The following is a 25,000-nucleotide window of genomic DNA, read 5'->3' on the forward strand; positions in this document are numbered from 1 at the left end:
AGGAGCCTCAGAGTATGCTGCAGAGGGAGGAAGACGGAAGGGGAGAGAGACAGAGAAAGAGAGATGGAGAGAGAGAGGGGGGGGGTAATGACTTACTGAGAAAGGAGGAGGGAGAGTAAGCCAGAGAATGAGAGAGAGAGAGGGGGGGGGGGGTGGCTGGCTGAGATGGGGGAGAGGGAGGGTGGGAGAGAGAGCAAGAGGGGGAGAGGGAGGGTGGGAGAGGGAGTGATAGAGGGAGAGGGAGGGTGGGAGAGGGAGTGAGAGAGGGAGGGGAGGGTGGGAGAGGGAGGGCTTGTTCTCTGCATCGTACTGCTCTTTCCTTTCCCCTTCATTTCCATTCCAGACGTGGACACCCTTCTCTCTCTCTCTCTCTCTCTCTTTCTCTATCTTAGAGAGCCCCCCTCTCTGCTTTGCTGGAAACGCCAATCACCTCGTGCCCACCGCTGCTTCATCCTCCATCACACACTCCAGACTCCTGTCTGACTGATACACTTGCTCACACACACACACACACACACACAGAGGAACACGCACCCACGCCTCCGACAGGACCCTGTGTCTCTTACCGGCTGCAATCATCACAGAGGCTCTATCTGGAGAGGGCATTGCTTCTTCCCCTCTTCTGTGATCTGGCCGTCCTGGAGGACTACGCAGCACAGGGGGATGAAGAGTTGACGGCTGTGGGTATGTTGAATCGTGGGAGTTGGAGGACTATTGTTGGACTTCTGGACTACAATCTGATCTGAAAGCTCTTGTCCTTTTTTTTTTTGCGTGTGTTTTGCCTGGCGTGTGGCTGTGGGGCTGCTGCTGTGACTGTCTCTCTGCCTCCGTCGCTGTCCTGCCATTGTAGACTAATGATTCGGTCACACTGCGAGGTGGAGTCGTTATAAATTAGACTGTTGTGGTCACGGCTGCTTCCCCCTCTCTGTTTTTTTTTATTTTTTTTTTTTATCTTTCATTCCTGCCTTCCTCCTTTTCTTTCCCCTCACTGCCACTCTCCATTGCTCTGTGCGTCCTGTACTGGAATCTGGCTGCCCTTCCCCAGTGCAGCTGTGACTGTGGGTGTGTGAGAGAGAGAGACTGGGAGACGAGAGGAGGAGGAGGAGGAAGAAAGGACTGGTGCATTGTGTGCCGAAGTGTTTGGGTTTGAGCTACAGCCCTCCGCCTCACTTGGGTGTGTGATCCATCGGGAGCTCTAGCTGTGAGGGCTGTGTGTATGAGAGAGACAGCGACTGGGAAGGAGAAAGAACGGACAAAAAAGAAAGACATAAAGGGTGGATCACTCTCGCATAGGTACCCTTGTCCTCACTATGGACGCCACGCGTAGGCGTCCCCTTCCCATTCCCCCTCTCCTCCCCATCCCCTCCTCCTTAGGGTGGCAGTGAGCCTTCCGCTCAGTTATTCCTAACCCCCCCCCCCTCTCTCCTCACCTCCATCCCTCACCTTTCCATCCCCGTACACCCCCCCCCCCCCCCCCCCCCCCCCCCCCTCCCCCCCAAACCCTCTTTGCACCCAACACCATGAACTCCTCCCTGCTGGAGGGAAACGACTCTACCGGCGGTGACGGCACTCCCGGTGGCGCCCCCTTCTGCCTGCTGGATGTGGGGTACTCGGCGCTCTTGCACACCTGCCTGCTGGAGGTGGCCGTCATTCTGCTCCTGATGGCGCTCATCGTCTGCGGCAACCTGGTGGTGCTGCTGGTGTTCCACTGCGGGCCGCTGCTGGAGCAGCCCGGCACCAGCGCCTTCATCCGCACCATGGCCTACGCCGACCTGCTGGTGGGGGTGAGCTGCCTGATCCCTGCCCTCTCGTTGCTGCGCCGCCTGGGAGGCCTGGACCCGGCGCTCACCTGCAAGGCGTTTGGCTACATGGTGTCCGTGCTGAAGGGGGTTTCCATGGCGTCGCTGGCGTGTGTGAGCGTGGAGCGCTACGTGGCGGTGACGCGGCCCCTGTCCTACACGGCGCTGGTGACGCCGTGCCGCCTGCGCGCCTGCGTCGCGCTCATCTGGCTCTACTCTGCCCTCGTCTTCCTGCCCGCCTTCCTGGGCTGGGGCAAGCCCGGCTACCATGGCGACGTGGTGGAGTGGTGCGCGCGCTGGGAGACACGGCCGGCGTTCACGGCGTTCATCATGGCGGCGCTCTACGCGCCCGCGACCTGCACCGTCTGCTTCACCTACGCCCACATTTTTCGTATCTGCCGTCAGCACACGCGCCAGATCAGCGAACGCCGTGCGCGCTACGGTCCGCAGGAGCCCCCGCCCACCCCCGCCGGTGGACACACCCCCTGTTCCCTGGCGTCGTCGGCGACCAGCAGCGGCGGTGGCGGTGGCGGCAACCCGGACAAGCGCTACGCCACGGTGCTTTTCCGCATTACCAGCGTCTTCTACCTGCTGTGGCTGCCCTACATCCTCTACTTCCTGCTTGAAAGCGCCGGAATCTACCAGCACGCGGCGGCCTCCTTCCTCACCACCTGGCTGGCCATCAGCAACAGCTTCTGGAACTGTCTCATCTACAGCCTGTCCAACAGCGCCTTCCGCAAGGGCCTCAAGCGCCTCTGCTCACTCGGCGCCCGGAGCGTCGACACCAAGAAGCCCCTGGCGCCGCCGCCCGCCCCGCCCATGCGCCCTTCCTATGACGTCTGAAACGTCGACACCCACACCCACCCCTTCGATCATCCCCATGTCCACTGCCGCCACCCCCATCCCACCAACCCCCTTATGATGGGGGATGAACTCCTTCATCTGTATGTGTGTGTACGTTCAAGATGAAGGAAAAAGAGAGGGATGGAGGGAGGGAGGGATGGCATGTGTTGCCATACCATCAGATGATGATGATGAGGAGGAGGAGATGAGCTTGGATGGGTCTTGGAGGATCAGCAAGCTGTGTGTGTCCTGCGGGCCCGTGTGTGGCTGCCTCGCGGTGGAGGAGACGGGGACAGAAGGACCCTCACCCACCACACACCAGAGTTCTACAGGAGCCTCTGCTCTCTCAGATGTGATCATGGGAGGCTCAGATGCGATCTCCTTAATGGTCTGTTTGTGTGAACACACACTCACAAAGACACTTTGTTGTAAAAAAGCAAAAAAACATGACAAAACTTTTCTTAGTTTAGGAAACTGTTCTCTGCTGACCAACCGACCAACCATCTGCTGCAGCTTATATATTTATTTAGTGACCTTAACGTGTTTTTTTTTTTAGACTGAGCTGACCTGTGTGTTTTATTGAGGTGACCTTTGCCCTGGGTGCTTTTAGGCAGAGTCCACATCAGGCACAGCTTTTGCTTTCATCCGACTCTCCTTCTCTTCAGGCCCCTCTTCTCCTCTCCTCTCCTCTCCTCTCCTCTCCGCTTCATGGAGCTCTCCTCTCCTCCTCAGCATTTTAGCCTGACCTCCATACTCCATCTTACGGACAGGTTTTTCAGGGCACAGTTTTTTTTTCTTTTTCTTCCGTCATCTCTCCGCTGCACTTCAGAGTGGAGGAATCAGAGAGAGAGAGAGAGATGGAGAGAACGATATCGAGAGAACAAGAGCGAGAAAGAGAGAGGAAAGCTTAACCATGTGGAACGGCAGCGCTGGATGTCAGGGCTTGTTTGCCGGAGACCACGGGGGACTGCCTCTACAGTACACACAGTACTCAGCCTGTGACCTGCCCCTTGGCTCTCTTTTGCCCCTGCCCCTGCCCCTGTTACCTCACCTCAGCCACCCACCCCCCTCTGCTTTGCCTTTCATTCCTGTGGATAAACTAATTGGGACAGCAGTAGGAAGAGAGTTTTATTTACTCCTATGCTGGTTGCTCATAAAAAGATGGGGGGGGGGGGGCTTAACCTCTACTTCAACCGCAGCAGCAGCAGCAGCACCACCACCACCACCACCACCACCATCGCCCAGTGTGGATTTCCAGTGGGAGCGCTGATGGATTTCCGTAGGGCACTTTCTGGATTTTGCGTCTGTGATGGCTGCAGGATCGTGCGGTGGCTCAGGACGGCGTCTGAGTGACGTGACGCGTTCACCGCCTCCCCCCAGCCCCAGCTCTGCGTTTACACACTCTTTCAATTTGAACCCTGCTGCTCCACGGCAGCCAGAGAGGATTGCGTAGCACTGCCTCCGGCCAAGATTTACACTCACTCACACACACACACACACACACACACACACACACACACGTACAGAAACATATGAATGCCATTCGGAAACAAATGGTCCTTTCTGCCTGCCTTTTTGCCTAACCTCTTCTGCTGTGTTGATGCTCTGATGGAGAGAGGGGTGTGCTTGTGTGTGTGTGTGTGTGTGTGTGTGTGTGTGTGTGTGTGTGTGTGTGTGTGTGTGTGTGTGTGTGTTTTAGAGGAGAGAAAGGACATGTCCTATATTGTGGAGGGCAATAAAAAACGACGTGCACAAACTATGAATGACAGCAGTAATGGCACTCTAGTACACGCGTTAGTGCCGGGCTGTGATCATGTAAGGTATTATTATGGTGGTGGGTGATAACAGTGATAAAAGTGATAACAATGAAGTTGGGGGAGGGGGGTGTCTCAGCAGGTGAGAAAGATGTGTGTGAGTGTCAGTTTGTGTGTGGAGAATGTTGCCGTAGAGAAGGACCATCTGCTAGCCAGGGCTGTAGGAAAACTGCTGCTGCCACACTAGAACCATTACATCACACCCTCATAGTCCGAGGGGATAGAGAGAGGGAGAAAGAGGGAAAGGAAGAGAGAGAGAGAGAGAGAGACAGAAGGAGAGAGAGAGAATGGGAGAAAAGAGGGAGTAAGAGAGAGAGAAGGAAAAGAAGGGAGAGGAGTGAGAGTCAGGGAGGGAGAAAGAGGGAGCAGGACAGCTGTCGATTGCGTCAGTGAGCGCAGAAATAAACAGCATTGCAGTGGTGCTACCCTGCTGAGGTGGCCAGCCGTGCTCTTTTTGGACCAGCGCCGCCCTGGGTGCTGGGGCATGCAGCCTAGAGAGTGTGTGTGTGTGTGTGTGTGTGTGTGTGTGTGTGTGTGTGTGTGTGAGTGTTTATCTCCGTCTCCACAGACTGGACAATGTATGAGCAGCCCCTACGAAGGGAGAAAGAGAGGGCCACACACAAACAAACAAACAAACAAACAAACAAACAAACAAACGGTTCACACTCCACTACATCATCTCAACTCCTCTACACTGAAAGCGTCTCACACCAATTTGCCCAAAGTCCTCCAGCAGACTGGCTTACAGGCAACCAATCAACCAAACCAAACGAATACCCTCGGAAACATTGCAGATGACACAAGACCAGCATTCGCTTTGAATTCAGTGTTGAAGATTTACCACTCTCTCCATCTCGGGAGTTTAAGAGACCGAACTTAATGACTTTTAGTGGATGGATGCCTGTTACTACGCAGGAGCCTGTGAGAGAGGACATCCTCAGTTCCGTCTTCTTGTTCTTGGCCCGTTCTTGTTCTTGTTGACGGTACTATTAGGTGGTGCAGGAGAACCCCTGTCTGTCTGTAGTCTCCATTACTTGTGTCCTTCTAGTTGACCAAAGTTGAACATATTTATTGGGTGTGTCGCGTTGTTACGTCATTTTACTTGTATTGTATTGAGCAAGAAAGGAGCCAGGAAGTGCTTTAATGAGAACGGCTACATTTGTTTGTTAAGGATGTGTTTTTTGGTGGCCAGTGGCAACCTCTGTAGAGAACATAGGATGATTGATGTTCTTTAAAAAAAAAAAAAAAAAGCAAAAAAAAAAAAAAAAAACCCAGACTGATCTTTTCTTCTGCCTTTTAAACTGTGTATTTGATGCAATAGTGTCTCCAACGTTGATCCGAAACTCCCAGACACACTCCTGCCTTTGGGCCTGTTTGCGTGTTCTCTGAGGGTTTTTTTGTTTATTTATTTATTGAGTCGTTTGAATGAAACACACTCACACGTGTCTTGAATAGAGTTGTTTTTGTTTGCTTTTTTATAAATGAAGAAATGGCAATATGCACAGCTTTTATGGACACGTTAGCTTGTTTGTAATACATCAGTCGCATATTTATTTTCTACCGCCCTTGTCACTCAAATGCATGTGTAAATATTGGATGACTTAGAGATTTACTTTTGTACTTCCAATACATAGTAGACGTACAAGTAAAGCCAATTGAAAACCTTACATACATGGAGACTGTTAGCGGGAAACCTGTGTGTTTGTGTGTGTGTGTTTGAAAGAGAGTAAGTGCCAAGCATAGGTGAAAACTGCCATTTTTTTTGGCAGGGCGCTGTGCAATAATTTCTTTGTCTTGTGTCTGCTCTTAGCAGATAGCCACATTTTAGGAAAAAACAACAACATATCACACACAATAGAAAAAGGGCTTTTTATTTGTTTGCCGGTCCAAAATGTTCTAGTGGCTTTCGTGAGTATGTATGTCTCTGTGTGTGTGTGTGTGTGTGTGTGTGTGTGTGTGTGTGTGTGTGTGTGTGAGTGAGAAATAGAAAGAGAAAAAAGAGAGATCTGAGTTTGGAGACCCTCTGGCCATGCGCTGTTTTTAGGACTGTTAGAGAGAAAGAGAGAGAGTGAGTGAGTGTGTGTGTGTGTGTGTGTTTGTGTGTTTGGTTGGAGATGGGAGAACAGATGAGGCTACTGCCAGCCCCTTCTCCTTATTTTATAGAGGACACATGACAGACTGTTCTCTGTGTGTGTGTGTGTGTGCATGCGCAAACATTAACCACACGACACTCAGACCAACTTAACTTTATATGTGTGTTTTGTGTGAGCATGTTTTCCAGAAAAAAAACGCACATTTCTTTGATAACTGAGGTCTTGTGTTCTTTTGTGTGTGTATGCGTGCATGTGTGTGTGTGTGTGTGTGTGTGTGTGTGTGTGTGTCTGTTGGCTCTGCTGATTGTCTCCAAGAACACCCAAGGCTGCCCTCTCCAAACTGTGTATTTACACACATTGTCGTCTCTCTACAAACATACGTCTCTGTCTTCATTTTGTTTGCTTTTGAACTCTTTCAATGCTTGAAATATTGGATGGAGATAGAAGTTGAAGTCTTATTTATTTCAAACTCAGCTTCCTCCATGTGCTTGCGCCTTTTTGTATTTAGACTGACACACACATTCATTCCATTTATAAGGAAGTATGGAAATGTTGGCACAAGAACCTATGGCCAACCTGTTACACACACACACACACACACACACACACACACACACACACACACACGCACACACATACTCACACACACACACACACACACACACACACACACACACACACACACACACACACACAGTTGACAATAATGTCATTATTTTACCACTCTGCCTTTTCTCCCATCACCCCCTTTTGTGAGGCGGTTCAGAATCCTGATGGTCTCTGCAGTTGCACAGAATTTCTATGAAAGGTTTGATTCGCTTCAAGGTTCACCGTAACTGTTCTCTCAACAGTCGAATTGTTTTTTTTTTTACTTTTCTTTTCTGAAGCATTGTAAAACATGACGAAAATGTTGTAATTACATTTTTTCTTTTTTTATGTTTCCTCCAACAATGACAGACTGTCTGAACTTGGCTTTGAAAGACACCCTCTGTTAGACTGCATTTGGAAAAAAGATTGCTCTTAAGGTTTTCTAAAGGTTTTCTGACGGTTTTGCGGCTGTTTGGAGGTCATGTTTTGTGTGACTGTTGCTGGACTGCGTGTCCTGGGTCTTCTCTATGTTTATGGAGACAGGTGAAGGGGCTTTATTGGTGAGGCTGAAAACACCCCACCCTTCCCCCAGGGGTGTTCTAGTCTCTGGTCTGTGTGACGCTCCGTAGGCTTTGGTACTTCTGTCAGAAGAGGGTTTTCTACGCTGATGTAACAGTTTTGGGACATTTTGATGCCAAGGAGCAATTTTTTTCTTTCTTTTAAAAATGTTCTCTCTTTTCTGTCATGTCGTTCATTGCTCTCTCGTTCCCTCTCCCGTTATCTTATGTTCCCGTTTTCTCTCTTATTCTCTCTCCTCTCTCTCTCTCTCTCTCTCTCTCTCCTGTTCTTTGTTGTTTCCTCTGTCTCACCTCTGTTCTCTTGCGTTCCTTCTCTCCCTCTCTCTCATTCTCTCTCGTTCTCTCTCTCTCTCTCTCTCCTTCCCTCTTGTTCTCTGCCGTTCTCTCTTTCCTGTGGGAAAACGCTACTGTTCTGGGCAGCTGGTCTCCAGGGACCCAATCTCCCATGATGACCTGCTCTCGGGCAGAGCCATATTAGGATGCGGGCCCAGGCACAAAGAAATGGAGGCTGTCGCTGGGGAACACACACACACACACAGACACACACACAGACACACAGATGCACATATTAGCCCAGAAACACTTTACTATTACCTCAGCAGACACATACACGTTTTAGCACCGATAAACACATATACACACACTCCCCTTGGAACACAAACACACAATAAACCAACAACTAACCATTCAAACAACACAAAAACAAGTCTCCCCAGCTTTAAACCAGCCTTCATTGTGTATTGACTCCCTTAAGTCTCTAGGCCAGTGTCCTAATGCAGGCTGGTAGTTGTTTGACTCTATGAAGCCGGCCCACTTTAATCCCAGTGTCCAAATGTTCCCAAAACCCAGTGCTTTTTCTTTTTCTTAATCTTTTTTTTATTTTTGTTTTGTTTGTTTGTTTTTGCTCTGTGACCTGTGTGAAGAGTTGAAGCTTTGCTCTGTTTTAAAGTGAACAACTGTGGAAGACCAACTATGTGATCTTGAACTTGTTGGGTTTTCCAGACTGCAGTCATAACTAAAGAAAAGAAAAAAAAAAACACAACAAAAACACAAAATACTTACAAGAAGATTCTGTGAGTGTGTGTGGTAGGTGTGTAGGGGAGGTACCAGTGTGTACCCTGAGTTTTGTAACGATGTCATATACATGTTTTAGAATATGTAAACAGTATATTTATATTCTGGTATATCTGCACTGAAAAAAATTGCAAATAAATTATCTTATCTTGTGCCCTCCCGAGTTTTCTGGTATTACTCTATTTATACACACACAAGCCATTATGCTTGTTTACACAACGTTGAGATTGTGTGTTTATCTGTGTGTGGGGATTGCCCCTATGCATGTGTGTGTATTTATCAGGGTTGCATATAGGACATGTACATTTTACTCTCTGTGTGCACAGACACAAACTGTGTGTGTTCTACTTTTATGAGTGTGTGTGTGTGTGTGTGTGTGTGTGTGTGTGTGTGTGTGTGTGTGTGCGCGCGCCCATACACGGTACGTAATTAACTGAGTACAGTGTTGTGTATATATTACAGTGGAAAAGTTTGTAATAAATTATTTGTGTCTTCCCACACACACAAGTGCAAATATGAAGTACACATGCTTAGGTGTGTACTTGAAACTGTGTGCGTGTGTCTGCCAAAGGGATGTGTGCCTGTTTAAAATGCATATAGTGTATAGCTTGTGTGTGAAGAACACAGTGCTAAGAGAAGTGTGTGTTTTAGGTGAGGTTGCACATATGGAGGGGTTGCTTCATGTTACAGCCGGGGCAGGGTGCATCAGGGTGCATCACGCTAGTAAGGCTCATGTTCTAGTGCTGTGGGGCCTGCAGCACTGCTCTGGTAGCCTGGCTCATTAATGTCTCCTCTTCTTCTCTCTCTCTCTCAAGCACACACACACACACACACACACACACACACACACACACATACACATACACATATATACACTCACACACACACACACACACACACACACACACACACACCATCTTTGCCAGCACTTACATGCACTTTCCCACTGAAATGCTTACACAGTCACAACTGCAACACACACACATACACACACCCACACCCACACCCCCACACACACACACACACACACACACACACACACACACACACACACACACACACACACACACACACACACAGACACAGAACTGTGTCCTTCACTCCCCTTTAATTAATCATAGACAGTAATTAGCTCACCACCAGATGATGACTGCAGGTGTCTAGAAACACACTCCCCAAGATGGTTACCTAGCCCGGCTCAGGAGCTCATCTGGCCCTGATGCGGCTCACATGCGGCCCACATCCAGCTGCAGTCCGGTGATGCGGGCTGCAGTATTGGGCATGCAGAGAGATGTGGTGATTTGGAGTGGGAACAACAAACCCACTTCGCATATTTAGTGCTGAAGAATACTACACTTCAAGTATGTAATTAGAAACTCTCAGCACAAGTGTGTGTGGATGGAGCTGAGAGGAAGTGGTCCCACCCTGTGTGTGTGTGTGTGTGTGTGTGTGTGTGTGTGTGTGTGTGTGTGTGTGTGTGTGTGTGGTTGTGTGTGTGTGTGTGAGTGCCCCTCAGCCCCAGCCTTTCATCAGGTCAGGCTGGCGTTTCATAATCAGGACCTTGGAAAAGAAAAACAAAATGCCATTTGGGCCATTGTTGTGGGTCAGAATAAACTCCAACTGTAAACAATGGCGTAGAAAAAAGTACAGTGTTTCCCGCGGATGCACATACCCCCACAATACCCCCCATCACACACACACACATACACACACACCACTCTTACAGCATTTCGTCCCCCATGCCCACATTACACACATTCTCCCACACTCAACACACACACACACACACACAAACACACACGCCTAGTGCCCATGCCAGTCCTTCCCATCGTGCCTGTGGAAGTGTGTTTTGCTCACACTCACATCAGCTGCCTCCTGTAATGCTTGTCCTGTGTCTCAGCGTCGGTGCTTAGAGTGTGGGAGAATGTGTGTAATGTGTGCACGGGGGACAGACTGCCGTGTGTGTGTGTGTGTGTGTGTGTGTGTGTGTGTGTGTGTGTGTGTGTGTGTGTGTGTGTGTGTGTGTGTGTGTGTGTGTGTGTGTGTGTGTGCGCTGACCTCAGCTGCCTCCTCTGGTTGCAGTCTCAGCACCAGGCTTCCCAGGACTAGTGCTGGCTTTGTTAACAAGCTCCTCGGAGGCCAGTGTAGAAGCTCAAACTCAGTAATAGTCTGCTCCGGACCAAAGCTGGTTCGCTCAGTGTGGAACTATAGTGGAGTCTGACCTGATAAAAGTATGTAGGTGTGTAGGTAGTTGTCTAGGCACGTGGGTTTATTACTGACAGGTGACACAGTAAGCGTGGTTAACCAAACTTTATGATTATTTTTCCCCAGTGTCAGATCCTGACCCATATTACTGTGGTCTGTGGTGATTGTGGCCAGTTCTACTGACAGTTCCTAACAGTTTGTGCAAACGAGACAGATTTATTCTTCCTGTGTGAACGTGCTGTCATCATTATTGCCCATCTCAACCAAAGCCTTACCAGAGGTACCCACTGAAGAAAGGGCAGAGAGGCAATGAGAGAGACAGAGACAGAGACAGAGATAGACAGAGTGAAGACAGTAAGAGAGAGAGAAATAGATAGGGAGAGGACAGAGAGAGAGAAATGTGTAGGAAGGAGGGAGGTGAACAGTTGTGCTTGTGTGGCCAAAGGTTTCCTGGGAAATGTTTAATAGAAGGAGGGAAAGGGAAAAGTGGAAGAGAGGAAAAACAGAGAAGAGCTGCCTGACTGCCTGCCTGCCTGCCTGACTGCCTGACTTGCCGCTGGGTTCCCTCCATTAATACTTTGTTTGTTATTCATTTCTTCCGCCCATTCTCCTCAGGCTTGCTTTCTTTAATGTCTGCCTTCCTCCACTAGAAGTGAACACAGAAAATAGAGAGAGAGAGAGAGAGAGAGAGGGGGGGGGGGGGGTGAGAGAAAGGCAGAACAAAGAAAGAGTGGAAGAGAGAGAATGAAACAAGGGGGGGAGAGAATGAAATATGGATAGTGAACATGGTGGAGAGAGGATGAAAGAGAGGCAAAGTGAAGAGATGAGAGGCAGAGAGAGAGAAAATGAGAGACGTAGGGGTTCTTATAGCGAGTATTAGAGAAATAAAGAGAGAGAGAGAGAGAGGAGGAAATAACATGATGAAGAGAATGACATAAGGATGGGGGCAGTATGAAAGAGAGAGAGAAAGACAGAGATATAGATGTGTAACTCTAGCAGATGGGGTTGTGTTCTCCTGGGCCTTGGCTTAATGACTGGCTTCAGCACACACAGACCTGTGCAGATGTGCCTTTATACTGAGGGCCATTAACTCATTAACAACACCGGACCTTACATCCAGCCCTCATCATTAGTGCTGCCACCACCACTTTTATGTCAGCTTGATGAGAGATCTCCAGCTGGTGTGTGTGTCTCTGTGTGTCTCTGTGTGTGTGTGTGTGTGTGTGTGTGTGTGTGTGTGTGTGTGTGTGTGTGTGTGTGTGTGTGTGTGAAAGGATTCTCCGCCTGGCAGGTTCAGGCTTTGAGACAGGTCTTTATCATCAAATTGAGAATCATCAAATTGAGAATGAAGTTGTGTGTGTGTGTGTGTGTGTGTGTGTGTGTGTCTGTGTGTGTGAAAGGATTCTCCGCCTGGCAAGTTCAGGCTTTGAGACAGGTCTTTATCATCAAATTGAGAATCATCAAATTGAGAATGAAGTTGTGTGCGTGTGTGTAAGAGAGAGGGAGAGATATGGCTCACCAGAATCGAGAGCCATGGGTCAGTGTTGCTGGCTTAGCTAAAACAGCCATGCTGCTGAGCTAGTAAGAGCCACTTTGTGTGTGTGTGTGTGTGTGTGTATGTGTGTGTGTGTGTGTGTGTGTTTGTGTCAGAGAGAGAGAGTGTGTGTCTGTCTGTGTGTTAGAGAGAGAGAGTGTGTGCGCACAGGAATGCATTATTTAGTGCCTTTTCTGTTCCAGATAAACAGAGCATCAATAATGAAGAAGAAGGGTAATTAATCTTTGAATAGGGCCCTCTCTGAGGCTGGAGTGGGCTGCAGTTCTCTGCCTGCGGAGGAGGAGGCAGAGGAGGCAGGAGTGTTTGTGTTGAAGAGGGGATTTATGTAGAATCAGTCGAAGTGTGTGTCAAGGGAGAGGTGTGTGTGTGTGTGTGTGTGTGTGTGTGTGTCATGATGTGTCTCTATGACTAAGTATGCATAGAATGATGTACATGTGTTTTGTGTATGCATACACGTCGTTGTTTGCACTTGTCTGTGTGTGTGTGTGTTTCTGTTTCTGCATTGTGTTCTCTCATGTCAGATGCAGTGGTGGTAATGCCTGGCTCGCTGGTGTGTGTCACCTCCTTCTCAGCTCCCTCCAGTGTTTTTGGCAGGTGGCGGCTGGCTTGTATTACGCTGGTAAGGGCGAGAGTTGGACTGGGCCCTTAACCAGGCCTAAGAGAGAGGGAAGGCACCAGCAGCCTCAGACAGAGCAGTGTGCAGGGGCCGCCCCAGTCCCTCTCCCACTACCTACCACCCCCGCTTCAATCTGCTTTCCTCCCTAAAGGGAGGGTGGTAATGAGAGATGAAGAGACAGAGAGAGAGATAGGGAGGGAGGGGGAGAGAGAGAGAGAGAGAAGGAACAGGAAATAAAGCAGTAAAATTGAGAGGATAAGAGGGAGACAATAGCAGAGAATTATTCAGGGGTCAGCAGCTTTTGCGTGTGTCTGTGTGTGTGTGTGTGTGTGTGTGTGTGTGTCTGTGTGTGTGTGTCTGTGTCTGTACACTGTAAGTAAGGGATTGTGTGTTAGTGTACGCATACAGATTGTGGATTGTGTGTGTGTGTGCGCTTTAGTCTTTGAAAAACACTGTGTACAGTAGGTGAGATTGTGTGTGTGTGCGTGTGAGTGCGGCACAGAAGAGATTGCGTGTGTGTCTGCGTGAGAGAGAGGTATGGAGGTGAGCACATTATTATCACAGCTTTTAACGGAAGAACGGCAGTACCGTGCTTGAGAGGATGAATAAATCATGGTGTCCTTAATTCAGCCCCGATACACACCGTGCACACACACACACACACACACACACACACCCACACACGCCCACAGACACACACAATCTTTCTCTTTCTTTCTCACACTCACTTTCACACACACACACACACACACACACACACACACACACACACACACACACAGCCATAAAACAACCTCAGGCAACCCCCTGCACGTGCCATACTCTATAATTTCTCTGTGATGATTGTATATGTATCCGTGTGTGTGTGTGTGTGTGTGAGCCGAACTGTGGCTTTCACAACGAGACCAGAGAAGTGTAATGCAGCTTCCAGGAAGAAATCAGGGTCTTACAGAGTCCATATTTACAAAGGCAAAAACAAGAGCCTCGGTGTCCTGCCTGGGACAGAGTCATGGGAGAGAGTCCAGGGCTGCTGATGGTCAGTGGTGTGTGTTTTGGCCTTGCTTGTCCACAGACATGGGAGACCTGTTGACAGGAGAACTTTTCATCAGGTCCCTCCATCTTTCAGACGGTTGCCGGGTGCAACGTGAGGTCACCGACACGAACTGACCTAGAAATGTTAAGAGGGAGCGCTGATCAAAGATGAAGAGACCCAGAAGTGCTGTCCCTCCCCATATCTGTCAGTTAGCTTGTCACCGAGTTCTCTTTCCTACACACACACACACACACACACACACACACACACACACACACACACACACACACACACACACTCTTGTCCTCTCCCCGAGTCAGCAGCGTCCAGTCTGACCCAAGCTAGCTGTACTTTACTGTAAATGACTCCCAGCCCAGGATGTGTGGGTCCCTGAAACTGCACACTCCCCCACCACTCCCTTCTCTCCCGGTCCAGGCTGAACTCTCTTGACTTTAGTTAGTGAGTTAAACTTCATTAACTCCACACACCTGACTCAGTCCACAGCGGTGGGATATACTGGAGTGAGTGAGGGGAGCAGGAGACATAAGAACGTGCAGAGGGAGAGCGCGAGACACGTTAGCCTCCTGTGTCTCACAAGCTCAGCGGAGCTTTCTCAGTGTTATCCCGAGGAACACCCAATAGCAAATTCACGCAAATGGTTTCCAGATCACAACAAGCACCCTGTAGGCTAGCTCATAACTAAGCTTATCCTAACTAAACGCACCTAATCCAAACAGTCAAGGGCTTTGTCATTACACAGTGACTTTAATCTAGTATGTGACGGTGATGAGAGAGAGAGAGAGAGAGAGGGCATGTGGTGCACTGGTAGCCTGGGGCGGCCAGCCCGTATTTCACGACCGCAGCGATCACTATGAAATATTCTAGAAGCTGATGCAGTCGCTCGCAGTGTAAGTTACACAACAAATCCCTACAGAATTGCCAAGCTTCAATTAACTCAGTGAAACTCATCTCGTCTCCACTTCATTAGCGGCACACACCTGATTCAGGCCATCCAGGTGGGTGTAATTACACGATGGCTTTAATCTGGCCTGGTTGAGCGGAGAGGGAGAGGGGGAGAGAGGGAGGGAGAGAGAGAGATGGAGATGAAGATGAATATAGTGCACAGCACCCCTAAGGGTAGGATTGGGAAACCCTGTAGGGCATCGGTAAAACAAACTGTGAACATGCAGTATACATACACTTTGATATACATTCTATATACATTCATACATGTGTTCATGAATGCACACACACACACACACACACACACACACACACACACACCCATGCACACACACACACACACACACACACCAGCCTGAGCTTTTTTGCCTCAGGCTACCGCTATATATACCACACGAGTCACAGAGCACAGTAAGATAGAGGATAACCACTAAAAGGGTAACCAGAAAAGAGAAAAATTGTACTTTACATCTCTCTCTTTCGCTGTCTATCCCTCCCTCCCTCTCTCACTCTCTCTCTCTCCCACTGTCGTTATTTTTCTTCTCTCTCCTGGCTGGCATCTTATTGGGGCAGCATTGTCTATAGTCATGAGCACTCATGCAGTCAGAAGCAGAGTTTTGTGTGTGTGTGTGTGTGTGTGTGTGTCAGTCTGTCTGTGTGTGTGTCAGTCTGTCTGTCTGTCTGTGTGTGTGTGTGTGTGTGTGTGTGCCTGTGGTGAGGGGGGTGATATTTCTGCTGTGTGATCTTTTATCTTCGCCTCTGAAGTTGACCACAGCAGTTCACCATGTGATGTGGCCATGCCTCAGGCTCTTACGATCTCCTCCTCTCTCTCCCTATCCCTTATTCTTTCTTTCTTTCTTTCTTTCTTTTGTTTCTGTCTCTTGCTGCTTGTGATTCTCTCTTCTTGCTCTCCCTCACTCTTGCATCCTCTGCCTCCACCCCACTCTGTATGTTTTACCTCCCCCCTCTCTCTCTCTCTCTCTCTCTCTCCCCCTCTCTCTCTGCCTGCAGGTATGTGCATGCTATATTTATCCTCTTGGTCAGGGTTGGTGTAGGACACGTGCTTGAGCCATGGAGTCTCATGTTGTCCTCATCTTCATCTTCATCTTCTTCTCCAGCTCTGCATTCATTCCCCCTCTGAGCCCACACTGTCTGTTTGTGATGGCTTTCTCCATCCCTCTCCTTCTCACTCACTCTCTCTCTCCCTCCTCTCCCTGTCTCTCTCTCTCTCGTTCCGTCATTCTCTCTTTCACCCTCTCCCTAGCTTTCCTCACTTTCTCTCTCTTCCATTATCTCTCTCTCTTCCTCTTCTTCTCTTTCGCTCTCTTTCTACCTATCTGTCTCTATCTCCCCCCAGTCCCTCCTTTCTTTCCTTCTCTTACTCCCTTTCATCTCTCTTCCTCTCCTCTCTTTCTTTCCCTTTCATCTCGCCCCATCTCTCTCCTTCTCTGTCTCCTATTGAGTCCTGACCTTTCTCCATTGCTCTGAATTATGTGTGAATTAAGCTTAATAGCCAAAAATGTTGCCCTTGTCATGTCCCCCCTCCTCCCAGGACACTGCCAGACTTATTTATACCAGCTTGTAGCAAACCACACAGGAAATGCTATTTAGATAAATGAACTGTCTTAATTGGACAGATTAGCTGCAGGGAAATTGGTTGGAATGATCTTGCGAGCTCTCTCCCGAGACACAGACACACTCACTCTCTCTCTCTCTCCCTCTCTCTCTCTTACACACACACACACTCTCTCTTTCTCTCGTACACACACGCACACACACACACACACACTCACACGGAGGCCACGCTGAGTTTGACACCCCTGCCAACAGCGGGAGCTTCTTAAGTGAGGCTGAAATTGGCACAGGGTCATGTGATGGCAGTTAGAGAGCCCAGGTCATGTGATAGACGTGCTCCTCTCTGCCCTGCTCAAAGGGATGTTTTGTTCTCCCATTCTTTATCTCCCTCTCTCTCCCTTCCTCCCTCTCTCAGCTTTCTCTTCCACCCCCCCTCTCACCCACTTGTCCTTACACACCCGAGAATCATGGGAATAGGAGGTGTGACGTTGCCATAGCACCCTCTGTCAGTTACCCCATGTGATAGCCCCCCCCCATCATTAGAAGAAAGTCCCTCGTCATTGGTTGTTGTTGTTGTTGTTGTTGTAGATAGATGGATACTTTATTTACCCCGAGGGAAATGTAGGACATGTTGTATCTTCTTTCCACATCTTTTGTTTCTGTTCTGTCTTTTCATCAGGGTTTAGCACAGAATTTGTGCATACGCCTTCCTAGCAAGAAATGGCAGGGCGTGTGTGTATGTGTGTGTGCTTGGGTGTACTTTTGTGCATGTTTGTTAGTGTGTGTGTTTGAGCGTGTGTCTGTTGGTGTGTGTGTGTGTGTGTGTGTGTGTGTGTGTGTGTGCAGTTTGTGTTAATGACACAAGTGTTTGCATGACAGAATGAGCAGAGCGTGTCCATGTCCTTGACCAGCTGCCCTCCCCATGGTGGTCAGTGATGTGGGGAGCCGTGATGTATGATGTGTCATGCATACCTGTGGGGGTTCCTCTTCTGCACCTGTGGCCATTCGCAGAGAGCGTGTGTGTGTGTGTGTGTGTGTGTGTGTGTGTGTGTAAAAGACACAGAGGAAGACACAGTGTTTGGTCAAAGCATTGAGGGATATATTGCTCATGCGATGGGTGTGCATGCATGTGTGCATGTGTGCATGTGTGTGCCCCTGCACGCATGTGCACAAAAAAGTGATTGTGTGTGTGTGTGTGTGTGACTGACTATCTGTTGGAGCAAATGGGCTTTGTCCAGGCATGGGAAGGAGACTGGAAGCCCCTCCCTCATCTTTTTTATCAAGACACACACACACACACACACACACACACACACACACACACACACACACACACGTGTGTGTATACCCTGGAATGATGGTATGTGCCTGACGGTCACACACACACACTCTCACACACACTCCTCATCCACACCTCATTGGTCAGGAGCCAGCCTTAAGACATACACTCAACATGTCAGCCTTTGGTTATGGAACACAGTGTCCTAACGGGCAGGACTAGCACACTGCACCATATGTGTTTGAGTGTACACATGTGTGGGTGCTGTGTGTGATGATACAGAACACTGCCCCCTACTGTGCATCAGTCTGCTGTGCAGCGCTGAAGTGTGTTTGTGTGGTGATACGTGACGTTATGTGTGGTGTGGGTGTGTGACAGTGTACGTTTGGGGTGGTGGTGTTGTGTGTGTGTGTGGTTGTGTTATGTCATGGGGTGTCTGTGGTGTCTTTGTGGAAGTGTGACATTGTGGACTGTGTGTATTGGTGTGTGTGTTGTTGTGGTGTGTGTGTTGTTGTGGTGTGTGTGTTGTTGTGGTGTGTGTGTGTGTGTGTGTGTGTGTGTGTGTGTGTGTGTGTTGCTGTGTGTGTTGTTGTAGTGTGTGTGTTGGTTTGTGTGTTGTTGTGGTGTGTGTGTGTGTGTGTGTGTGTGTGTGTGTGTTGGTGTGTGAATGAGACGGGCACAGGGATATTTCCAAACCCTCAGCCAGGCCTGTGGCAGGCGTCAGCCCCACAGATGTGCACCCGGCTGGGCAGAGCAGACCCACTGGGAGGCCTCTTCTCAGTGCTGCTGCTGCTGCTGCTGCTGCTGTTGGCAGGATGTAGTGATGTGATGGCAACAACGACAATAGGCACTAACATGGCCTCTCTCTCTCTCCCTCTCTCTCTTTTTTTTTTCTCTATCTCTCTCTTTCTCTCTCTCTCTCAGGAGTCGCCCCAGGACAGCGCCATCACCAGAGACATCAACCGCACATTCCCAGCGCACGACTACTTTAAGGACACCGGTGGCGACGGACAGGACTCCCTGTACAAGATCTGCAAGGTGAGGACATGCACACACACACGCACACACACACACACACACACATTCACACTCTCACACAATGTGACACTTTAATTTGCAAGCTGCTGTACAGCCCCAAATGGTCAAAGTGAACAAAACTTTATTTTTAATCGGAATCAGAGAGGAGACGAGTTGCCTGACTGAACAACTTAATTTACATTTTAGTGCACCGTTATCTCAAACTGCTCCGCAACACCTAAAAAGTCATTTCCAAGAAACCTCCGCCCAAATATATCAAAGGAAATAAAAATGCAGTCCCACTTCTTACATGGAATGGTCACCTTTCCTCCACATGGGTGGCTGGATGGGGGATTCTGCGTGATTCTTCATGTGTGTTCTCAAGCCTCTTTCTACTTTTCGTTAGATTAACATCTCCCTTATTGACCGGCGTGGGGCTTGGTCTCGTAATATGGCTGCTGACTGATCAGCTCCCAAGTAGTGGGGACTGTGAGGTGTGTGGGTGGCTACAGCCAACAGGCTTTCTCTGTGCCTCCCTCCTTCTCTCTTTCAGTCTCTCTCCCTCTCTCTCTCAGCAGGAGTAGTGTTTGACGATGACTAATGGGCTAATTCTCCTTGAGTTGGGGATGTATAATGCATGGCATCCCTCGCTCCGCTCCTTCTCTCTCTCCCTATCTCTCTCTCTCTCTCTCTCTCTCTCTCTCTCTCTCTCTCTCTCTCTCTCTCCACTGCTGGAAGGGGCCTCTCAATAATGCACTAGGCCGTTTCTGCCCCGCACGCTTCTCTCCGTCTCTCTCTCTTTCTCTCTCTCGCTCTCTCTCTTTTCATTTTATTTTTCTATGAAAATGCATCGGATCTCTGCCTCGGCCCATAAGCGAATTACCGATCTTTCTCTCTGTTATCGACCACCCAGCGCCCGTTGGTTTCCTGCTTCTGGCGATCGCTCTTGCAGTTCACAGAGTTTACTAGGTCTGAAAAGAGTGTGTTTGACCCGGTAACAGTATATCCATAACACACCCAGACTCAGAAGCCCCAACAGCAGAATGGGCATCTCTGAGTCCAGTTAGGCCTGCCGTGGTACGGGCAGCTTGGGGGTGGGTAATGATGTAGTGTCATGGTGGAAGTGGTAACGAGATTTCCGGGATATCAGAAGAATGTATTTAATGTATTGTGTGTGTGTGTTTCTGTGTGTGTATGTGTGTGTGTGTGTGTGTGTGTGTGTGTGTGTGTGTTTGTCTCTGTGTGTGTGTGTCTTCTCTGCAGGCCTACTCGGTGTACGATCAGGAGATTGGCTACTGCCAGGGACAGTCCTTCCTTGCTGCTGTGCTTCTGCTACATGTGAGTACATACACACACACACTCTCACTTTCTCTCCCTCACACACACTCACACAGACACACACATACATACACACACACACATAAACACATACAGACTCACTTTTTCTCTCACACACACACACAGAAACACACACGCCTACACACACATACACATGCTACACATGCCTATACACATGCCCAGATAGTTTATGAGATGCATACTGTATACCCAGACGATACATTGACACACACACACACGCAGCTGCACACGCGCACGCGCACACACACACACACACACACACACACACAGACACACACAGATTTGCACACACATACACCACCACATGTGCTTATCTCCCAGTCTACCCAGATACAGGATGGGGAGGAAGCCATGTGCTCTACACTAACTTCATCACCTGTACGACGTGGCCATCTAGTGGAGATGTTCATTACTGCTCTGCTGATATTCCCTCCTTCAGTGGTGGCTGTTTGAAGTGTGTGCCTCAAGCTGCTAAGGGGAACATAGCATACTTTTTTCTAAAATGAGAAGAACCGCAACACGGACTGCTTTGTACTACTTTTAAAAGGAACTCCACGGGCATTGTACATGTTTAGGGTTGAATGGGTTCCTGTGTGTGAGTGCTTGTGGGCTTCAGGGCTTATCTCTGTTTATGCACATATGCTGATGTGTGTGTGTGTGTGTGTGTGTGTGTACAGATGCCAGAGGAGCAGGCTTTTAGCGTGCTGGTGAAGATTATGTTTGACTACGGCCTCAGGGACCTCTTCAAGCAGAACTTTGAGGATCTGCACTGCAAGTTCTTCCAACTTGAGAGACTCATGCAGGTGTGTATGTGTGTGTGTGTTTATTGTCATAGAGAAAGTGTGTGTTGTACTGTGTGCATGAAGGCTTTTTGTGTCCTTGAGCTGTCACTTAATCTCTTTTTGATCAGTGCGTTCTCAGCAGGCAAAGACAAATGGCTTCGCCTTGTGTTGTTGTGTGTGTGTTGTTGTGTGTGTGTGTGTGTGTGTGTGTGTGTGTGTTTTTGTTTGTGTGTGTGTGTGTGTGTGTGTGTGTGTGTGTTTTTGTGTGTTGTGTAACACGTGTGTGTATGTATCCAGGAGTACATCCCGGACCTGTACGCCCACTTCCTGAACGTGGGTCTGGAGGCCCATATGTATGCGTCGCAGTGGTTTCTCACGCTTTTCACCGCCAAGTTCCCCCTCTACATGGTGTTCCACATCATCGACCTGCTGCTGTGTGAGGTAACCACGCCACCACCCCTCCTCTCCTCTCCTCATCTCTCTCTATCTGTCAACGTCAGAATCTCTCCTCTCCTCATCTCTCACTGCCTGTGGAGTGTACGTCAGATCCTCTCCTCTCCTCTCCTCTCCTCATCTCTCACTGGCTGTGTAGTGTACGTCAGAACCTCTCCTCTCCTCTCCGCATCTCTCTCTACCTGTGGAGTGTATGTTAGAACCTCTTCTCTCACCTCCTGATCTCCCTCTATCTGTCCACGTCAGAACTTCTTCTCTCCTCATCTCTCTCTGTTCATCAGAATCTTTCTCTGTCTGTCCACATCAAAACCTTTCCTCTCCTCTCCTCTCCTCTCCTCTCCTCTCCTCTCCTCTCTCTCTGTCTCTCCTCTTTTTTCTCACTGTTCAAGTGGGTTTACAGTCTGGGTGGTGACATCTTGTTGAGGCAGATTACAAATGTTTGTGGCAAAGGCAAATGGTTTATGCAGATCAAAGTCTTCGATGGATAGCAAAAAACTTTGATCCTGTCAGGGGCTGGGAAGTGTTATTAAGTGACACTAACCTTGCACCATAAATTAGCAGGTGTTACATAATTACTAAGATAAACTTTCAGAACAACTTATTTTTTACTATCATAAAACAGTCTTTGCAGAAAAGACAGTGTGCATAAAAACATTTCATGTTTTTAACAAAAGCATTGTCAAAATGTTTAACGGAGCCAAAATATTCTCATCTTTTACTGTTAAGAGGTTTGTCATTTTGTTGTTCATATGTTATGCAAAGCCAACAGCAGACAGCTCTTGCAAACCATCACCCATGTGTTTGGAGTGTTTTATGACTGTTGTGTTTATTCTGCCTGTCGACACACCATAACCGCCCCTAACTCTCTCTGCATCCCTCCTTTCTCTCTGTCTCTTTGAAGTGCTTTTCTGTCCTCTCTGTTTGTCTGTCTAACATTTCTCTCATCTCTCTTTTTTTCCCCCTCAACATTCACAGCTTGGGTCTCTTTCCTCTTCTCTCACCCATTGTTTCTCCTCTTCTCTTTCCCCCTCCCTTCTCTCTCTCTCTCTCTCTGTCCATCTCTTTCTTTTGTCTTGTAATTTGACTGAAATCTGTTCATCTCTTTCCAGGGCATCAGTGTGATCTTCAACGTGGCGTTGGCCTTACTCAAGGTGAGACTTCTGATCTTTCTCTCTTTCTCTCTCTCTCTCTCTCTCCCCTCTTTCTCTCTGTCACAATAACAGCTGCCATGGTGCCCCGTCTCCACAGAGATGCGCCGAAACGGCTCAGCGGTTTGGCAACAGAGTCAGCCAACATATTAGTTCCATCCCAGTGCACTTCAGCATTCACACAGCCATGGACACAGGCACTTACACACACACACACACACACACACACACACACACACACACACACAACAAAACTCTCAAAAACTCTCTCACAGTCTCTCCCTCTCTCTCTCTCCCTCACACATACACAGTGTGTTTATCTGTGTTGTTGGGTGTCTTAGTGTGGGGTTGACTTTGCTTGTTCTTGTGGGGCTGCAGTATAGCTTCTCAGCATGAGGTCTTGCACTCGGCCAACCTCTCGCTCTCTTTCTCTGCCCTTCTCTCCTCACACAGACGTCTAAGGACGACCTGCTCCAGACGGACTTTGAGGGGGCGCTCAAGTTCTTCCGGGTCCCGGTGCCCAAACGCTACCGCTCAGAGGAGAACGCCAAGAAACTGATGGAGCTAGCCTGCAGCATAAAGGTACCCCTCCAACACCAGCACCTCACCCTCACAGCTACAACTACAACCACAACTCACCCTCACCCTCACAGCTACAACTACAACCACAACTCACCCTCACAGCCACAGCTCACACTCCCAGCTGCATTTACCCCTAATACTGCCACTGCATCCATGACACTTGTAAAACTACACCCGTAAATTAGCGTACTAAAACTACTAATACTAATACTTGAAACCCCTGGGAACACCTTCATAGTCCCACTCTACACACGCCACTGTATATGTCCTGCCTGCTGCACCTGTACTCCTTCCAACATTCTCAGCATCATGACTACAGATATACTTCTAAACCTACAGCTGTATGTTGCCTGGCAACAACCACACACCCTATACTCACTTCTAGATATCTGCTTCCAAACCTTCACCTGCAAGCCTGGCATTATCTACACTGGGATTTGGATAAGAGAGAATCCATGTTAATATTGTCTAATATATGTCTGTTCAGTGTGTTTGATAAAAATGTTGCGTGTCGAGTGTGACAAAATGATCCCAGAACAGTGTAGACAAAATATAAATGAGCGTGCCTGTAAACACATCTATTTAAACAGAACAGAGGGTTTGAATAATGCATCACTTATTCGATAAGGGCAACCTGATGCAAACTGCATGTTATAAAATGTAAATGGGTCTAAACTGTGGATCTAAAATCTATCTTTTCAAATCCCTTCTGTTGAATATTTCACAGGTGTTTTCTTCACTCTCTACCTCTATGGATGTTATATCTACCTCCCTTACTGGGCTTGGCTCATATCTACCGCACACTATAGCAGGTCATCTTGTTTGCAGTTAGATCCTGGCTTCTAAGCTGGGTTGGCATGGTTTCCTAATCATAGGTGGGTAATTGGAGAGTTCTGCTCTGGACCAGGTCAGACGTGTCACTGTAGCCAAACGAAGCTGGTAAAGAGAAAAGATGAGTGGGGATGAAAATAGAGACACTTTTCAAGATGGGTGTTTGGATGTGTAGGATAGGTGACCTCATACAAAATCGGTCACTGGGCACATCACTCTTTTGTCCAAAAGGGGGCAGTGTTGTATCATAGTTGATTTTTCTCTTCCCAGCTAGAATGGAGTGAGGAGAGTGGAGGTCAGTTTTGGTGCAGATTTTCAGCATGAGATCCAGACGTAATTATTCTGTACTAGAGTCGTAGCCAAGACTCGTGAATCACACGCAGACTCTCAGAGGCTAAACAGGTGTCAGTTGTACTCATCCATGAGGAGGGATCGGTTGCAGTGATTCAGTACAGGTCACAGGCGCGGTCATTCAGAACTTAGTTTCAGTCATGCCGGAAGATGAATCACCTTTAAAGATGTCACGTACAGTAATTCTAAGAGGGAATTAATATATAGGACAGGATATGATGATAGGCATCCCCAAGCCTTACCACACCTTTCTCTACAACCTTTTCAAATGTTATACTGATACTTTCAAAATGATATAACATTTTGAAATTATCATTTTAAGTTACTGAATTGCATATAATTTCTGAGCAGAGCAGGGCCGTTAGAAATACGAGTCACACAGAAGATATCAGTAGATTCTCCTCTAGGAATGTTGTTATTGTTCTTGTCTGAAGGCATTATGAATAAACACCTTTGAAGACA

The 25,000-nt window shown here is 48.4% G+C and overlaps 2 protein-coding genes across 5 annotated transcripts in view; both read left to right on the plus strand.

The window, feature by feature from the left end:
• Positions 1–25,000, plus strand: part of LOC105902535 (rab GTPase-activating protein 1) — a 98,226-nt gene that overhangs the window by 55,454 nt on the left and 17,772 nt on the right. For all 4 annotated transcript variants that reach the window (XM_031577210.2, XM_012830161.3, XM_012830143.3 and 1 more), the window contains 6 exons: positions 18,940–19,053; positions 20,296–20,370; positions 21,069–21,194; positions 21,471–21,614; positions 22,736–22,777; positions 23,228–23,356. In XM_031577210.2, the coding sequence (XP_031433070.1) occupies positions 18,940–19,053; positions 20,296–20,370; positions 21,069–21,194; positions 21,471–21,614; positions 22,736–22,777; positions 23,228–23,356 (630 nt within the window). The remainder of the gene's footprint in view (positions 1–18,939; positions 19,054–20,295; positions 20,371–21,068; positions 21,195–21,470; positions 21,615–22,735; positions 22,778–23,227; positions 23,357–25,000) is intronic.
• On the plus strand, positions 1,474–3,853 carry LOC116222743 (probable G-protein coupled receptor 21). Its single transcript, XM_031577211.2, has one exon. It carries the CDS (start codon positions 1,521–1,523, stop codon positions 2,640–2,642), a length of 1,122 nt encoding a protein of 373 aa, XP_031433071.1. The 5' UTR covers positions 1,474–1,520; the 3' UTR covers positions 2,643–3,853.

This window comes from Clupea harengus, chromosome 12, assembly GCF_900700415.2.
Source record: "Clupea harengus chromosome 12, Ch_v2.0.2, whole genome shotgun sequence".
In the NCBI taxonomy this organism is placed as follows: Eukaryota; Metazoa; Chordata; class Actinopteri; order Clupeiformes; family Clupeidae; genus Clupea; species Clupea harengus.